Here is a 13,985-nt window from a genome sequence, read left to right as displayed (position 1 = left end):
ATGGACATTTGAAACAAGTAATTCAGATAGTATTAACTACTTATGCTTTTTTTGTGTTCATTTGACCTTCTAAACAGTGCCACTTTGAAAGGGGAAAGGACAAGTTTGTATGACTAAATATTTGTCTTTGCTTCTACAACAAGGCAAAAACATATACATAGTTAGTTCCACAAATCCTCTTACCAGTTTTTGCTGCCTGATTGCTAAGAAGAGTTCATTCTCTGCTGCAGTGCTTCAAAGGTGTTTTTTCCTCATACAACTGCTTTTCCTCTAAACAAGTGGTCCTAAATCATGCAGTCAGTGCAATATAAGCACATTCTGCATTCTTTACTATAGAACTCTTTGTCCTGCCTGGATGAGTATGAGCTCTTGTTCATTAACTATGGTTGATCTAGGGATGGGAGGGGGAACTTTTTTTTTTTTTTTCTTAAGATGGAGATGCTAATAAATATTAGGGTTAAAAGACATAATAAAACTGTTTCACAGTTTGAAAATTTTTTAAATTTAGAGTTCCAGAATAATCTTTTCTAGTTCTAATACTAGAAAATTGATCTATAAAAATACATTAGTACAAAATGACTGATTAGACTTGTGCATTTTCTGATATTGGTCCATTCACTAAGCCTCTGATTTTCTTTTTTAGTTGCCAGATTGAAAAACAGAAATCACATGGAGTAGAAGAGATTAGAGGGAGAGACTGACTGAAGAGGGCAAAAGGAGTTTTTATTGAAATTAATTAGTTCTGTTACATTTATGTCAATAAACTTATTAGTGTCACAGTACATATTTTAGCCTGATGATTTAGTGAAGTTTTCTTTTCTTTGCATTTTATTAAAGTATAGGTCAAGCAGAGCCATGTATTAATAATTGGCTTTGGTTGCAGGTGTGGTCCGACTTTAGTAGGGAAAATTTTGTTGACAAGAATTTTTCATAGTTGATTAATTGGCTTTTATTAGGCTAAGCATTGAGCAAACAAAACTTAGCCATGTCTTCAGAGTCAGTCTGAGGGCTTTTAAAATAGAATTAGTGATCTGAAATTTGAAATTATTAGCCATGAAAGTTACATCTCCTTTTATGCAATACATGAGGACAGTAAGAACTAAGTAAGGTCATTTAAAATGGAAATTAAAAGGAAAGGTAATACTTTTTCTGTAAGTTATATTTTTTTAAGGTATACTTCTGTTGTGAATGGTAGATAGGAGAATTGACCTTCAGGATACCCAGGACTCAAGCACTTTTCCCAACTTTCAGATAAGCCATTGTAAAAATTGCTAAACTAGAGTTTCTTCAGTATTCTCTTAATTCTAATTGTTGTGGGAGAGAAATATAAATCTTAACTGTGGCCCTGTTATTTAATAGAAGAAGCTATAATGGGGGGGCGGGGAGTGAAGAGAAAATTATTCAAGAACCCTTGAGTTAGTCTTTTAGTTTTCCTAGCTATGTACCAGATGACCTGAAGGGTTTAGGGGTACTCTATCTTTTGGAGGCAACATCATTTTTATTTCATTTTTTTGAAAATAAACCAACATTGATTTGATTGACAAATAATATTTACTGGACGTCCTACAAAATGCAGAGACTTGAGCTGGGTACTGTAAAATCAAAAGATGAATTAGATAATGGATCTTGACTTCAAGGAGCTAAGGGTCTAATAAGGAAATTAAGGTATGATGTAGAAAGTGGTAAGTTCAGTTCGATAGGAATGAAAAGACATGAACCTTGGGGGCCAGCCATTTTGGCCTTGAATCCCAGCTCCATCTCTACTGGATATTCTTGCTAAAGCTACTGAATTTACTTAGGCTGTTTTCTTATCTGTAGATTAGGAAAAGAAATGCCTGCCACATAGAATTCTGGGGGAGAGGTGTGGGGGGCAGGTATTTAAAGCTGAAAAACTCTTTTAGCTCCAGACTTGTAATACCTGATTGCCTATTCAGTACCCTTTTTAATATGTCAAAGAGCCATTTTAACCTTATGTTCAAAACCTGACTTGTGAGCTCTTCCAGAATGTTTTCTGTCTCCATGAATGGCATCAACAGTCTCTCTAGCCAGAAATCTAAAAGTCACTTCCACTCCTTACCCCATTATCCAGTCCACCCAGAGCTATTGATTTTACACCATAAATTTTGTTCGTCATATTAGTTCACTTATCTCCATTGCTACCACCATAGGTCAGGCCTTCATCATCTGTCTTACATAGGCTACTGTTGATAGCTTTCTGTTTCCCTGAAACTATTCTCTTGCCTGTGTCACACCCAGCCAGAGAGTAAACTTGTTCAAAATGTACATATGGGTCACTTTTCTGCTTAAAATTCTTCAATGAATTTCCATTATCCTTAATCTGCAGATAAAATCTTAAAGGCACATTCGTCTCACCGTTCTGCCTTGCTCATTATTGTATTCCCAAAGCCTGGCATAATACTTTTTCATAGTAGGTGCTCATATATTTAAGGGATGAACAAAGGAAGGAATGTCTGAAAGAACCAAATCTATAGTTGAGAGATTTAGACTGTCCCTGTATTTCCTTCCTGTTAGGCTGCATGTGAATATACATACACATTTACAGCAGTACAAGTGAAATAGTATTTCTGAATAGAATAATGTTTATCTTCTTTTTTCTGTCTTTTCACATCCCGTCTTTACCCCATTCCATCACCCTCCCTCATCCCTCCCTGCACCATTTTATTTATCTGAAGTTGTTAAGCTATAGTTTAAGAAGACACACCCCACCCTCCCCCACCCCTGTTTTCTTCTCCCCGCATAATTAATGAAGGCCAACTATTTGGAATTCATGTGAATGACTCTCTTACTCTAAGCAGATTATTTGGTATGCATGACAGTAAAGTGAAGCACCTCTTTGGGTTACTGCAAAATAGCCTCGTTGTCCTCCCAGTGGAGAATCAAATTCACCAGTTCATAAATTAGGTCCCAGTTGATGAGGCACAAAGCTGCAAGGGCCAGTCAAACAAGTACTTGAGAATCTCAGGAGTTTCATTAGTGAATAGCCTTGCTCTGCGCTTCTCAGAGAATGCCAAGGCCTTATGAGAGCAGAAGACTGGGTGATAAGAGTGTGATTGATACATGGGCTAATAAATGGGAGTTGGGGAATATTTTCCATGTGAGTCAGATGATTCCCACGGAGAAATGAGGTCTCATTTTGTCCACCCATGAGTTGGCCCTCAGAGGCTGGGAGTTAACCACAGCTCCTATAATTTCTGTACTTTGAAGAAAACTAGGAGTGAAGACCACAGCCTTTTAAGGTTAGGCTTCTGCTTATTAGTTTTCACTAAGGAGCAATGGGATAGTAATCATTTAATAATAATTTACATGTGTTCGGTGTTTTTGAGCCCTTTCTGGAAGATCATCTCACTTGAGCTTCCCTTCAGTCTGCAAGTGCAGTTAGGCAGGTTTTATAAGTGATGAATCAAAGCTGGAAGAACCCCAGTAGAGGTCCCGTAGCCAAATAGGGATTCGAACCCAGGACTCCACTGCTTGCTTCATCACATTGCATATTGCATCTAATCCCATTTATTAAATTTGTGCTGATTTTACAAACTTCGTAAGTTCATTGGGGAAGAGCTTTGAGATCCACAGTTAAAGGGTGTCTTATAGAATATCAACAGAAAGAATAAAATACCTATAAAGGAATATAGAGACTGAAGAGAAAGATACAGTTTCAGAGAAGAAGGTAAGAATTTAAGAGTTTAGTATCATTAAAATTCATCAATTCCTGGGACAGTATTTCTACTGGTTTAATGCTGTTGTCTGTACCGTTTTGGCTGTTTGCGCACATACACACACCTTTACCCATCTCCCTAGTGTCTTTTGCTGCTGTTAGTGCAGTGATAATAGTCACCAAACAAGCCAGCAGTCCTAAAGCACAAATGACCTTGTTTCTTTGGGAAGAAGAAAAGTTACAATAAAAGTGTCTGCTTTCTGGTTTTTTGCTTGTTTGGTGTGTGTGTGTGTTTATAATTAATCGATATTAGGTAGATACATTAGGTTATTATCACCCAGATGGTTTTATAAAACCAAAGAAATAAATATTTGGAAATAATTTTGAAGACAATTTTGGTCCACTTTTTAGTAAGTTTCTGAATGATTTTATTGTGTTCTGACCATTTAAGTTGTATACATATGGGACCCCAGAGTTGAACAGAGGCAAGTTATAGGGGCTTTTATGAATTGGAGAATTCGTAGGTAGACGGATGGATCTTTTGATCTCATATATTGCTGGGGGCGGGGTGGGAGTATCATTGTTTGTCACACTTTTTGGAGGATAGCATTAACCCCCATCCTAGTCTTTCTTGCTCTTCCTCTAAAAGCTTTAAGCCACTGAAACTGTGGGCATAAGGAGACATCTCTTCTGGCTTACTTTTTGGTGTAGTAGCTAAGCTCCAGCTTAAATACAACATTGGAAAGAACATGTAGATTGTTTTAAGTGAGTCTCATAGAGGTCTCAAATAGGCACAGTTCTAAACACTTTATACTTATTATCTCTTTGAATCCTCACCACAAACCTGAGAGGTGAATACAGTTATCTCTATTTTGTAGTCTGGTTAAACGTCATCAGCTCCTTCTAGCTGTGTGTCCTTTGGCAAGTTGCTTAACCTTTCTTTACTTCATTTTCCTCATCTGTAAAATGGGGGTAATGGTAACTGTCCCCTTGTGTGGTAAGGGTTACGAAATAATTCACATAAAGCACGTAGTGAATGCTTGTAGATGTTAGCTGTTGTTATCTAACTAGTTTATGATTACATGGCAAAAAAGATTATCGTCACAAGAATCAGAAGTTTGGTTTCCAGTCCTTAACTCTCCTGTTAAGTAGCTATGTGATTATAGGTAAATTTTCCTCTTTCTGGGCCTCAGTTTTCTTATACCCATTTTTAAAAAACTTTTTACTTGGAAGTAACTTCAAATTTACAAGAGACAGAAATAAAAATAGTACAGATATGACACCAAAAGCACAGACAAGACAAAATAGACAAATTAGAGTTCATCAAAATTTAAAAGTTTAGTGCATCAGCGGACACCACCAACAGAATAAAAAGGCAACCCACAGAATGGGAGAAAGTATTTGCAAATAACATATCTGATAAGGAATTAGTATCCAGAATATATAAGGAACTTCTACAACTCAACAAGCAAAAGAAAAAAAAATTAAAAAATAAAGGACTTGAATAGTCATCTCTCCAAAGAAGATAAATAAATGGCCAGTAAACACCTGAACAAGTGCTTAGCATCACTAATCATTAGAGAAGTACCAGTCAAAACCACAGTGAGGTACCACTTTATATCCATTAAGATGGCTGCTATTTTTTAAAAAATTACATAAATGCTGGAGAGGATGTGGAGAAATTGGAGCCTTTGTGCATTGCTGATGGGAGTATAAAATGATGCAGCCACTGTGGAAAAGAGTGTGCTGGTTTCCTCAAAAAATTAAAGATAGAATTACCATATGATCCACAATTCCACCCAAAAGAATTGAAATGAGGAACTCCAGAAGATATTTGTACAGCAGTGTTCATAGCAGTGTTATTCACAATAGCCTAAAGGTGGAAACAACCCAAGTGTCTATTGATGAATGAATGGATAGACAAATTATGGTATATACATGCAATGGAGATATTCAGCCTTAAAGAGGAAGGAAATTCTGGCATATACTACAACATGGATGAACCTTGAAGACATGCTAAATGAAATGAGCCAAGTGTAAAAGGACAAATATTCTACAATTACACTTACATGAGATACCTAGAGTAGTCAAACTCAGAGACGAAAAATAGAATGGTGGTTATATAAGGAGCTGGGGGAGGAGGGAGTTGGTGTTTAATGGGTACAGAGTTTCATTTTGGGATGGTGAAAATTTTCTAGAGATGGAGGATGTGGTGATGGTTGTACTAGAATGTGAATGAACTTAATGCCTCTGAACTGTATGCTTAAACATTGTTAATTTTGGTAAATTTTATATTATGTATATTTTACCACAATTTTTAAAAATATATGTTTCAACAAAATTAGAATAGTACAAAGAAACATCTGTATCCCCATTTACCCAGATTTACTTACTGTTATATTTTACCCCATTTGCTTTATCATGTGTGAGTGCATTCTTGTATACACCTAATCTAAATCCAGTTTTGTCATTTGATCTGATAGTATTTTTAATAGCATTTTCCCCCCTCTAGTACAGGATATAGTCTAGAGTAGGACATTATATTTAGTTCTCATGTCTCTTTAGCCTTCCTTTATCTTTTATAATATTGGCATGTTTGAAGAGCACAGTGTATTACTCCCCACCCCTGAATTTTTTAATAGAAGCTTCCTCATTTTCTGTTTGTCTTTGCCTTGTAATTAGATTGAGGTTACACAGTCTTGGCCAGAAAATGCATGGGTGATGTGTCTTCCTCAGGTTATAACATCTGGAGACTCAATATATTTTTTTAAAATATGATTGGCTTTATTCTGTGATTTATGCATCGGACAGCATCCCATCAAACAAACAGAAGAAGGGTGTTCCCTCAGTACATTTGTAACTAAATGCAGAGTAAAGGGAATCTACAAATGCTATAGGAATCTCAGAGAATGGAGATAACGAGATTGGAGTGGTCGGGGAAGACATGATGAAGGAGACTTAGTTTACTGATTTGGTAGAAAGCACATTTCTAAAATTTTACCAGCTTTTCCTCGGTATCAAATTCTGCATTAGTTCAGCCAATATATATTACTGTCTTCCACCAGTTTTTTTATTTACTTATTTTTTAATTAATTAATTAATTAATTTTATTTATTTATTTTTGGCTGCGTTGGGTCTTCGTTGCTGCGCTCAGGTTTTCTCTAGTTGTGGCGAGTGGGGGCTACTCTTTGTTGCAGTCCACAGGCTTCTCATTGCGGTGGCTTCTCTTGTTGCGGAGCACGGGCTCTAGGCGTGCGGGCTTCAGTAGTTGTGGCTCACGGGCTCTAGAGCACAGGCTCAGTAGTTGTGGTGCACAGGCTTAGTTGCTCCACAGCATGTGGGATCTTCCCGGACCAGGGCTCGAACCCGTGTCCCCTTCATTGGCAGGCGTATTCTTAACAACTGCGCCACCAGGGAAGCCCTCCACCAGTTTTTATTAAGCTTGCTCCTATATTAAATAAATCAGGAGGAAATTACTAGTTTCTTTCTTTTTCTTTTTAATGAAATCAAGTGTATCTTTCAAATGGTGATCACTGGCCTACCTATTATTACGTAAAGTTCCCCAAATAATAAAATGACATTGAACTTTGATGTATGAGAACAAGTCTTTATTCTCTTCCTGGTTCATCAAATATTAGAGTCAGACTAAGGTTTGTACTCTTGACTTTGCCACCATTCTAGAGTGTTTTAGCACCCTTACTTGAGCTGTAGAAAGCTGTTGAAAGGAAAGTGCTGTTCTTGCTAATACTTTTTTTTTTTTTTTTTTGGCTGCATTGGGTCTTCGTTGCTGCACACAGGCTTTTTCTACTTGCGGCAAGCCAGGGCTACTCTTCATTGCGGTGCACGGACTTCTCACTGCAGTGGCTTCTCTTGTTGCGGAGCATGGGCTCTAGGTGCGCGGGCCTCAAAAGTTGCGGCTCTCGGGCTCTAGAGTGCAGGCTCAGTAGTTGTGGCGCACGGGCTTAGTTGCTCCGAGGCATGTGGGATCTTCCCGGACCAGGCCTCAAACCTGTGTCCCCTGCATTGGCAGGCATATTCTTAACCACTGTTCCACTGGGGAATCCCTTGCTAATACTTTTTGTAGAATGTATAAATAGTAGTAATGCTGATGGGTTTATCCACAATGCCATTCTTCCCTTTCAGGCTATCTTTTAAAGAGCATCCAAACTTTAGATGAAGAGGTAACAGGCTACTTTGTAGAATAGGATTAGGGCCAGTATAGGTTTAAGTATGTTTCTTGGGGTTTTGGTGTTTTGTTTTAATTTTTCCCCATGTTTCAGGAAACACTGTGATTGGCACAGTTGGGATATATTCATCGGTTAACAGGTAGGAGAGCCAGAGGTATATTTGAGGCCATTACTCAGGATGATTTTTTTTCTTCCTATGTGCTTTTTAAAAATGGTTCCTTGGCCTTTGTGTGTTTTGTTTCTGCAGTTTGAAGAAAACAGTTCTGAAACGAGGTCTTACCCCCAGCTGCCTCTCAACACAGTGCATTGCCATCTCTCCAAACGTCAAGTCCAGCTTTGTCCGCCAACCTGTCTGACATGTCGGGACCCGTGCCAAGCAGGGCCAGAGTTTACACAGATGTTAATACGCACAGACCCCGAGAGTACTGGGATTACGAGTCACATGTGGTGGAATGGGGGTAATAATTTCCGTTTACTTCACTGTACTCACCCAAAGGGCTGACTCTTGTAGATTTGTTGAGTAATTTACAACAGGAAACTTCCCTGACTGTACAGTTATAAACCTCAAGATGGAACACAATTTTTGTTTTCTTCTACAGTAAAGAAACAGGGTATTGGCTTTGGTCAATTAACAGTTCTGATGGGTTTACCCTTTAAAAAACATTTCGGTCTCTTATTCTTTTCTCCGATGTATATATTCTGTATGGTAACAAAGAGTTATCTATTAGCTTGCTCAGCTAAGGGCTTTGCAGTTAGGTGAGAATTAATACTTGAGAGACTTTGAAAACACCAGGCTCTTACATAAAGTATTTTTGAGGTCAGAGAATGTTGTCCCATGATGATACTGAAGGATAAAACAGTTCTCCAGAAAGGTGTCCTCTTTCTGATGAGAAGCAAAATTAAACCCTTAAAACATTTGCCCTTATCATGAGGCTAGCCATGTGTAACGTGGAATTCAGCCGAAATTCCATCCTGAACAGTTGCAGTCTGCCTGAACAGCTGTGTTTGCCCTCCTAATTTTCTGTGCAGTCGCATTTGGATGTTTGCATTTCTTGTCCCAACATAGTATGTATTTAATTGATCAGGTCGTACCTTTTGTGATAAAATTATTTTGATATTCAAATGCAAAAGATAGCAATTTGAAAACTTGGTAAGGCTGCACCTCCCATACACTACATTTTGTATCTGTCCACATGTGATTTTCATAGCATGTAAATGGTCTTCAAAATTTGTCATAGGGTGTGTTTTAATGCTGATTGGGCCATGATTCTTAACGGTAAGTACATTACCTCTGCACAAGGAGGCACAGTGTGCTTCAAAGATACCATCAAGAACCACGGTACAGTGCCAATAGGTGTTATCATTATTGATAATCTAACAATTTTCCTCTTACATCACATGCTTTGGACTCCAGGAATACCTGAGTTTTACTGCAGAAATTTCAACCACTCTCTTCAAATTAAGTGCTTTGAGCTCAGTTCTGCTTAAATGGCACTAAACAACCCTTTTGAGTTTTTGGCGTGGTGCTATTTGCTTGCTTGCATTTGTTTTCTGTGCCCTCCCACAGGAAAAGAACTCAACCAGAACTAAGAGCTTCCTTCCCTAGACCTGCCATAATTATTACATTGTCCACTATCCTTAGTACCTTTTATCTTCTTTGTTCATTCACTTTCTCTTTTTTTTGCTTGAGGAAAATGAATTGCTGATTTTTTACATTTTTTACACTGAATTTTCAGTGTCTCCAGCAGGAATAAATAGCATTTAGGCCTTATTGAAAAGACTCTCATTCTTTAGAGCAAATTCCTCTAAGTTGTAAGCAGAGGCAGGGAGAAAATGTTAGCATTTCCCTTATTCTTTTTCACCTCTGATGTTGCTTAGTAGTCTTGGAATATGGGTAAAAGTAGGGGAAGGGACACCTAACTGTGGTTCATGATCTGTAGTGTGGTTTGCACACTTCATTACGTGGACTGTCCTCAGAGCTTTGGAGGGCAAGTTGGAGGTCAAACCTATATGTTTGAAAGCCACTTATCTGCAAAGAGACCCATTAAAAATCGGCTGCTCCCAAAGTGTGGCTGAATTGAAATATTCCTGTATTGACTTCCTGTAAGATGCCAACACTGAGCCAGGCACTGAGGGACAGGAATATATAAAAATTATTTTCCAAGGGAAAGCTGTCTGTTGGAGACAAACATACATAACAAACCCCAATACAAGCTATCTACGTGTGGTATGTCAATAGAGATGTGAACAACTTGGGATTTGAAAGAATAACTGAAAGTCTTAAATTTTTTAATTCTAGGATTTGGAACACACATTTTAAATTGGCCAAATTTTTTAAAAATACAAAGAAGCAAATTTGGGGATTATTTGAAATACGTTTTATTTCTTTTACTCTACTGGCTATAGTTTTGTAAGTTGAATTAGTGCTTGATAGTTTGAACTTTTTAAATTATTGTGACTTTGACTCTTTTTGTTCCCAGAAATCAAGATGACTACCAGCTGGTTAGAAAATTAGGCCGGGGTAAATACAGTGAAGTATTTGAAGCCATCAACATCACAAATAATGAAAAAGTTGTTGTTAAAATTCTCAAGGTAAGTACAAGAAGAGAGATTATAACTTCACAGGTTTTTGGAGTTTAGAATTTTTTTTTAAAGTAGCACTTGAAAGGGTTTTTGGAGTGCTTTAACACCTTGATTTTATTGCTCCTTTGAAGTCGATAGAAGAGATTATCTTCATTTGACAGATCAGGAAACTGAAGCAAGAGAAGTGTTTGACTCAAATCGTACAGCTAGATTGTGGCAGAGGGAGGGAGTAAAGATTCAGTCTTCTTCTCTGTCCTAGGTCTTGCCTAACACTGATTTCCTATTTCTTACATTTTTAGTTCTATTCCATGCTTTTGTTTTCAATGAGTTGTTAGCTCTACTGTGTAAAGATGAGGAGTCACAAATGCAGACTTTTAGAGGACAGGTGGATGACATTAATGCAGCTAGTCTGATTTAAGTGCCCATGATTAGAAGATGTGAGTGATGGGTACTATGGCATGTGCTCCAGCTCCAGCTGATGATTGCCCAGCAGTAGTGCAAGTCTAATGTTGTTTGGTACTGTTTCGCAAAAAGAAGCTAGACATTTATATTTGTATACTAATTCCCCTGGTTTTTAAATGTTGGCTCGAGTTTTTTAAAACACCGTACAGGCTAGATTTGGCCAATGGGCTACCTGTATGCAAATTGTGATTTAGTTATAACTGTACTGTACACTGCCATATACCAGGAACTTAGCATACAGTTCCTTGCCACAGGAACTTTTTCCATATTTGACATGAGAAGCAGAGGGACCCAGACTTTCTCAATTTATAGCACCCATACTGCCTCAGTGACTCTCATGGTACCCCTAAGCCAAAAGAAATACAGTTTTGTTTATTAAGTAGTTAAGTCCAAATAACTAAAAAAAGTATTTGTGTTTCAACTGGTAGCCATTTAAAAAATTATACACATAAGTTGAAAGAGAAAAGTATTATTTAGAGTCATCTGAAAGGCATAAATAGTGAGTCTTACAGTTCAGAAGAGAGTGGTGATGGTTAGGCAAAGCTCCCTGGAACTGTTTTCAGGCCCTGAGTGGGAGAAGGATTTGGATTGGTGTGCATGGGAGCATGGAAGGGAAGCATAATCTGGAATGCACAAGATTAAGAAAAGAGGAAGAAATAAGTCAGAGAAATGTTTCATGTGGAAGCTGTCATGTGATCATACATGGGAAGTAATCTTGGAAAGGGAGATTAAATTAGTGATGGCCTGGGAAAAGATAACATCTCCATTTCCTTCCAGCCTTGAAAAATATGATTTTTATCTCATCTAGGTTGTTGAGAGCCATTGATGGTCTTGAGCGATGGGTGGTTTGGAAAGATTTTTTTTTTCTAGCTCAGTCTTTTCCTAACTGTACTGTATATGTTACTGTAACTGTGTAGCTAGATGGTATAATTATAGATTAAGTTCATTCATAACTATATTTAAATTTTTTAATTTCCCCCCATTTATTAGACAAAATTTGCATTGATCACATTAAATTAGGATTTAAGTGACCTGCCTGGTCTGTCTAGCTTTTGTAATAAGTTTATAGATTTTAAGGGTTTTGTAGAACAGAAGTTTTGTAAACCAGTAGCTTTTTGCCATCAACCAGCAGTTGAGATATAGTGATTTAGTAGAAAACAGGAGAGAGATTGATGGATTAGTTCCTGGAGAGTAGAAACATCTCCTAGATACTCCAGCAGATCAGAAAGATCTGATAGTCAAAGCAAATAGAAAACTTGTGATCAGCTTGTTTCCTAGCCAGTGTAGTGAGTTCTAATAGAAGCAAGGCTGAGGCCATGGATTGAATTAAATGTGGAATTCACTATTAGTAAAGCAGCTTCCATTTATTTATTTACTTTTAATATGTTTTTTTATTTTTATTTTTTGGCCACGCCTCATGGCTTGCGGGATCTTAATTCCCCGACCAGGGATCGAACCCGGGCCCTCGGCAGTGAAAGCTCGGAGTCCTAACCACTGGACCACCAGGGAATTCCCAGCTTCCATTTATTGACTGTCTACTTTGCATTGGGCCCTTTTGTAGCTGTAGTATTTACATCACAATTCTGCAAGGCAAGTGTAAAGTTCAGAAACACTTAAGTGCTTTTCCCAAAGCTGCACAGCTACAAAGCCAGGTTTTGAGGACAGTCTGTTTCCAAAATGTGCTTGCTTCGTGCTGTACCATGTGCTTAGGTGCTCAAGAAAAGGTTAAAAGAGTCTACAGTATTGTTTGGTAGTTCCTAGATCTGGATTATCAACCTGAGAAGTGTCTAAAAATAGATCTCCAGCTCTGTTCTCAAGATTCTGATTCAGCAGATCTATACAGTTTGTATATTAAAAATCCCAGGTTGATAATCAAAGTTTAGTAACCAGTAGTCTTGTTAATGAAGAGATGATATATACTTACAACGGTTTCTAAGAAGCGTATGCAGTGTGTCAGTAGTCTGAGGTGACCAACACCAATAGGAAAGATTGCCTGGTCCAGTGTGGCAGACATAGGTCACACGTGGTTATTGAGCATTTGAAATATGGCTGGTCCAAACTGAGATATGCTGTAAGCATAAAATACAGCAGATTTCAAAGGCCTAGTACAAAAAAAAAGAATATAAAATTGCTCATTAGTAATTTTTTATATTGATTTACATGTTGAAATGATAACATTTTGGTTATATTTTTGTTAACGAAAATGTATTATTAAAATTAATTTTGTCTGTTTCTTTATATTTTTTAAACGAGGGTACTAAAACATTTAAAATACACCTGTGGGGAATTCCCTGGCGGTCCAGTGGTTAGGACTCAGCACTTTCACTGCCACAGCCTAGGTTCAGTCCCTGGTGTGGAAACTAAGATCCCACAAGCCGTGAGGCATGGCCAAAAAAATAAAAAATAAAATACACATGTGGCTTGCATTATATTTCTTTTGGACCAGCACTGTTTTAGACTGTTTAGAAAGAAGGTTTTGTAGAGGAGGTGCATTTGGACCAAAGCCCTTCTCAAAAAAAACAAGAAAGAGATTTCTGTACCAGAGCAAATGTGGAAATGATGGCTGAAGATAAAGGAATGTGGAGGATATATTGGTTATAAGTCTAGACAGATATTATGTGTTATGTCTCAGCCATATTCTGAGGTCTTTTCAGATATCTCATTTGATCCTTGCAATAATATTATGAGATAAGTACTCTTGTTGATCGTTTTACGCGTAATGAAAGGTTTAGAGAGGTTATATAACTTGCCCATAGACACACAACTAGCAGGCAATGAAAGAAGGATTCACATTAGGCACACATTTAACCCACAGGGTTATACTGCACAAAGATGGTGTGGCCATCTTTGCTGTTGGTCCTGATCTCCTTCATTTCTGTAGGGTGTTTATAAGACTTAGAGGAAGGAATGGAAAGAGCACCATGTTTCATGCTAATTAATAAAAAGATTTTTCTAGATATATCTTAGTATTACCATTTACATTCCTAGTTTGTATAGTTTTTAAAAGTTAACACATTAGGACTGATGATTGGAATTAAATGGATATTCTGCAGAGTTTTGGTCTTTGGAGTGGAAATCTT

General features: G+C 37.6%; 1 protein-coding gene across 3 annotated transcripts in view; it reads left to right on the top strand.

Annotated features, from left to right (window-relative positions):
- Positions 1 to 13,985, top strand: part of CSNK2A1 (casein kinase 2 alpha 1) — a 52,573-nt gene that overhangs the window by 21,321 nt on the left and 17,267 nt on the right. For all 3 annotated transcript variants that reach the window (XM_082432222.1, XM_082432223.1, XM_082432224.1), the window contains 2 exons: positions 8,108 to 8,318; positions 10,341 to 10,452. In XM_082432222.1, coding sequence (XP_082288348.1) covers positions 8,218 to 8,318; positions 10,341 to 10,452 — 213 coding nt within the window. In that variant the 5' untranslated portion in view covers positions 8,108 to 8,217. The remainder of the gene's footprint in view (positions 1 to 8,107; positions 8,319 to 10,340; positions 10,453 to 13,985) is intronic.

Source organism: Balaenoptera physalus (assembly GCF_965194825.1).
Source record: "Balaenoptera physalus genome assembly, chromosome: 16".
Classification (NCBI taxonomy): Eukaryota; Metazoa; Chordata; class Mammalia; order Artiodactyla; family Balaenopteridae; genus Balaenoptera; species Balaenoptera physalus.
Note: the sequence above shows the minus strand (reverse complement) of the source record. Positions and strands in the feature narration are given on the sequence as shown.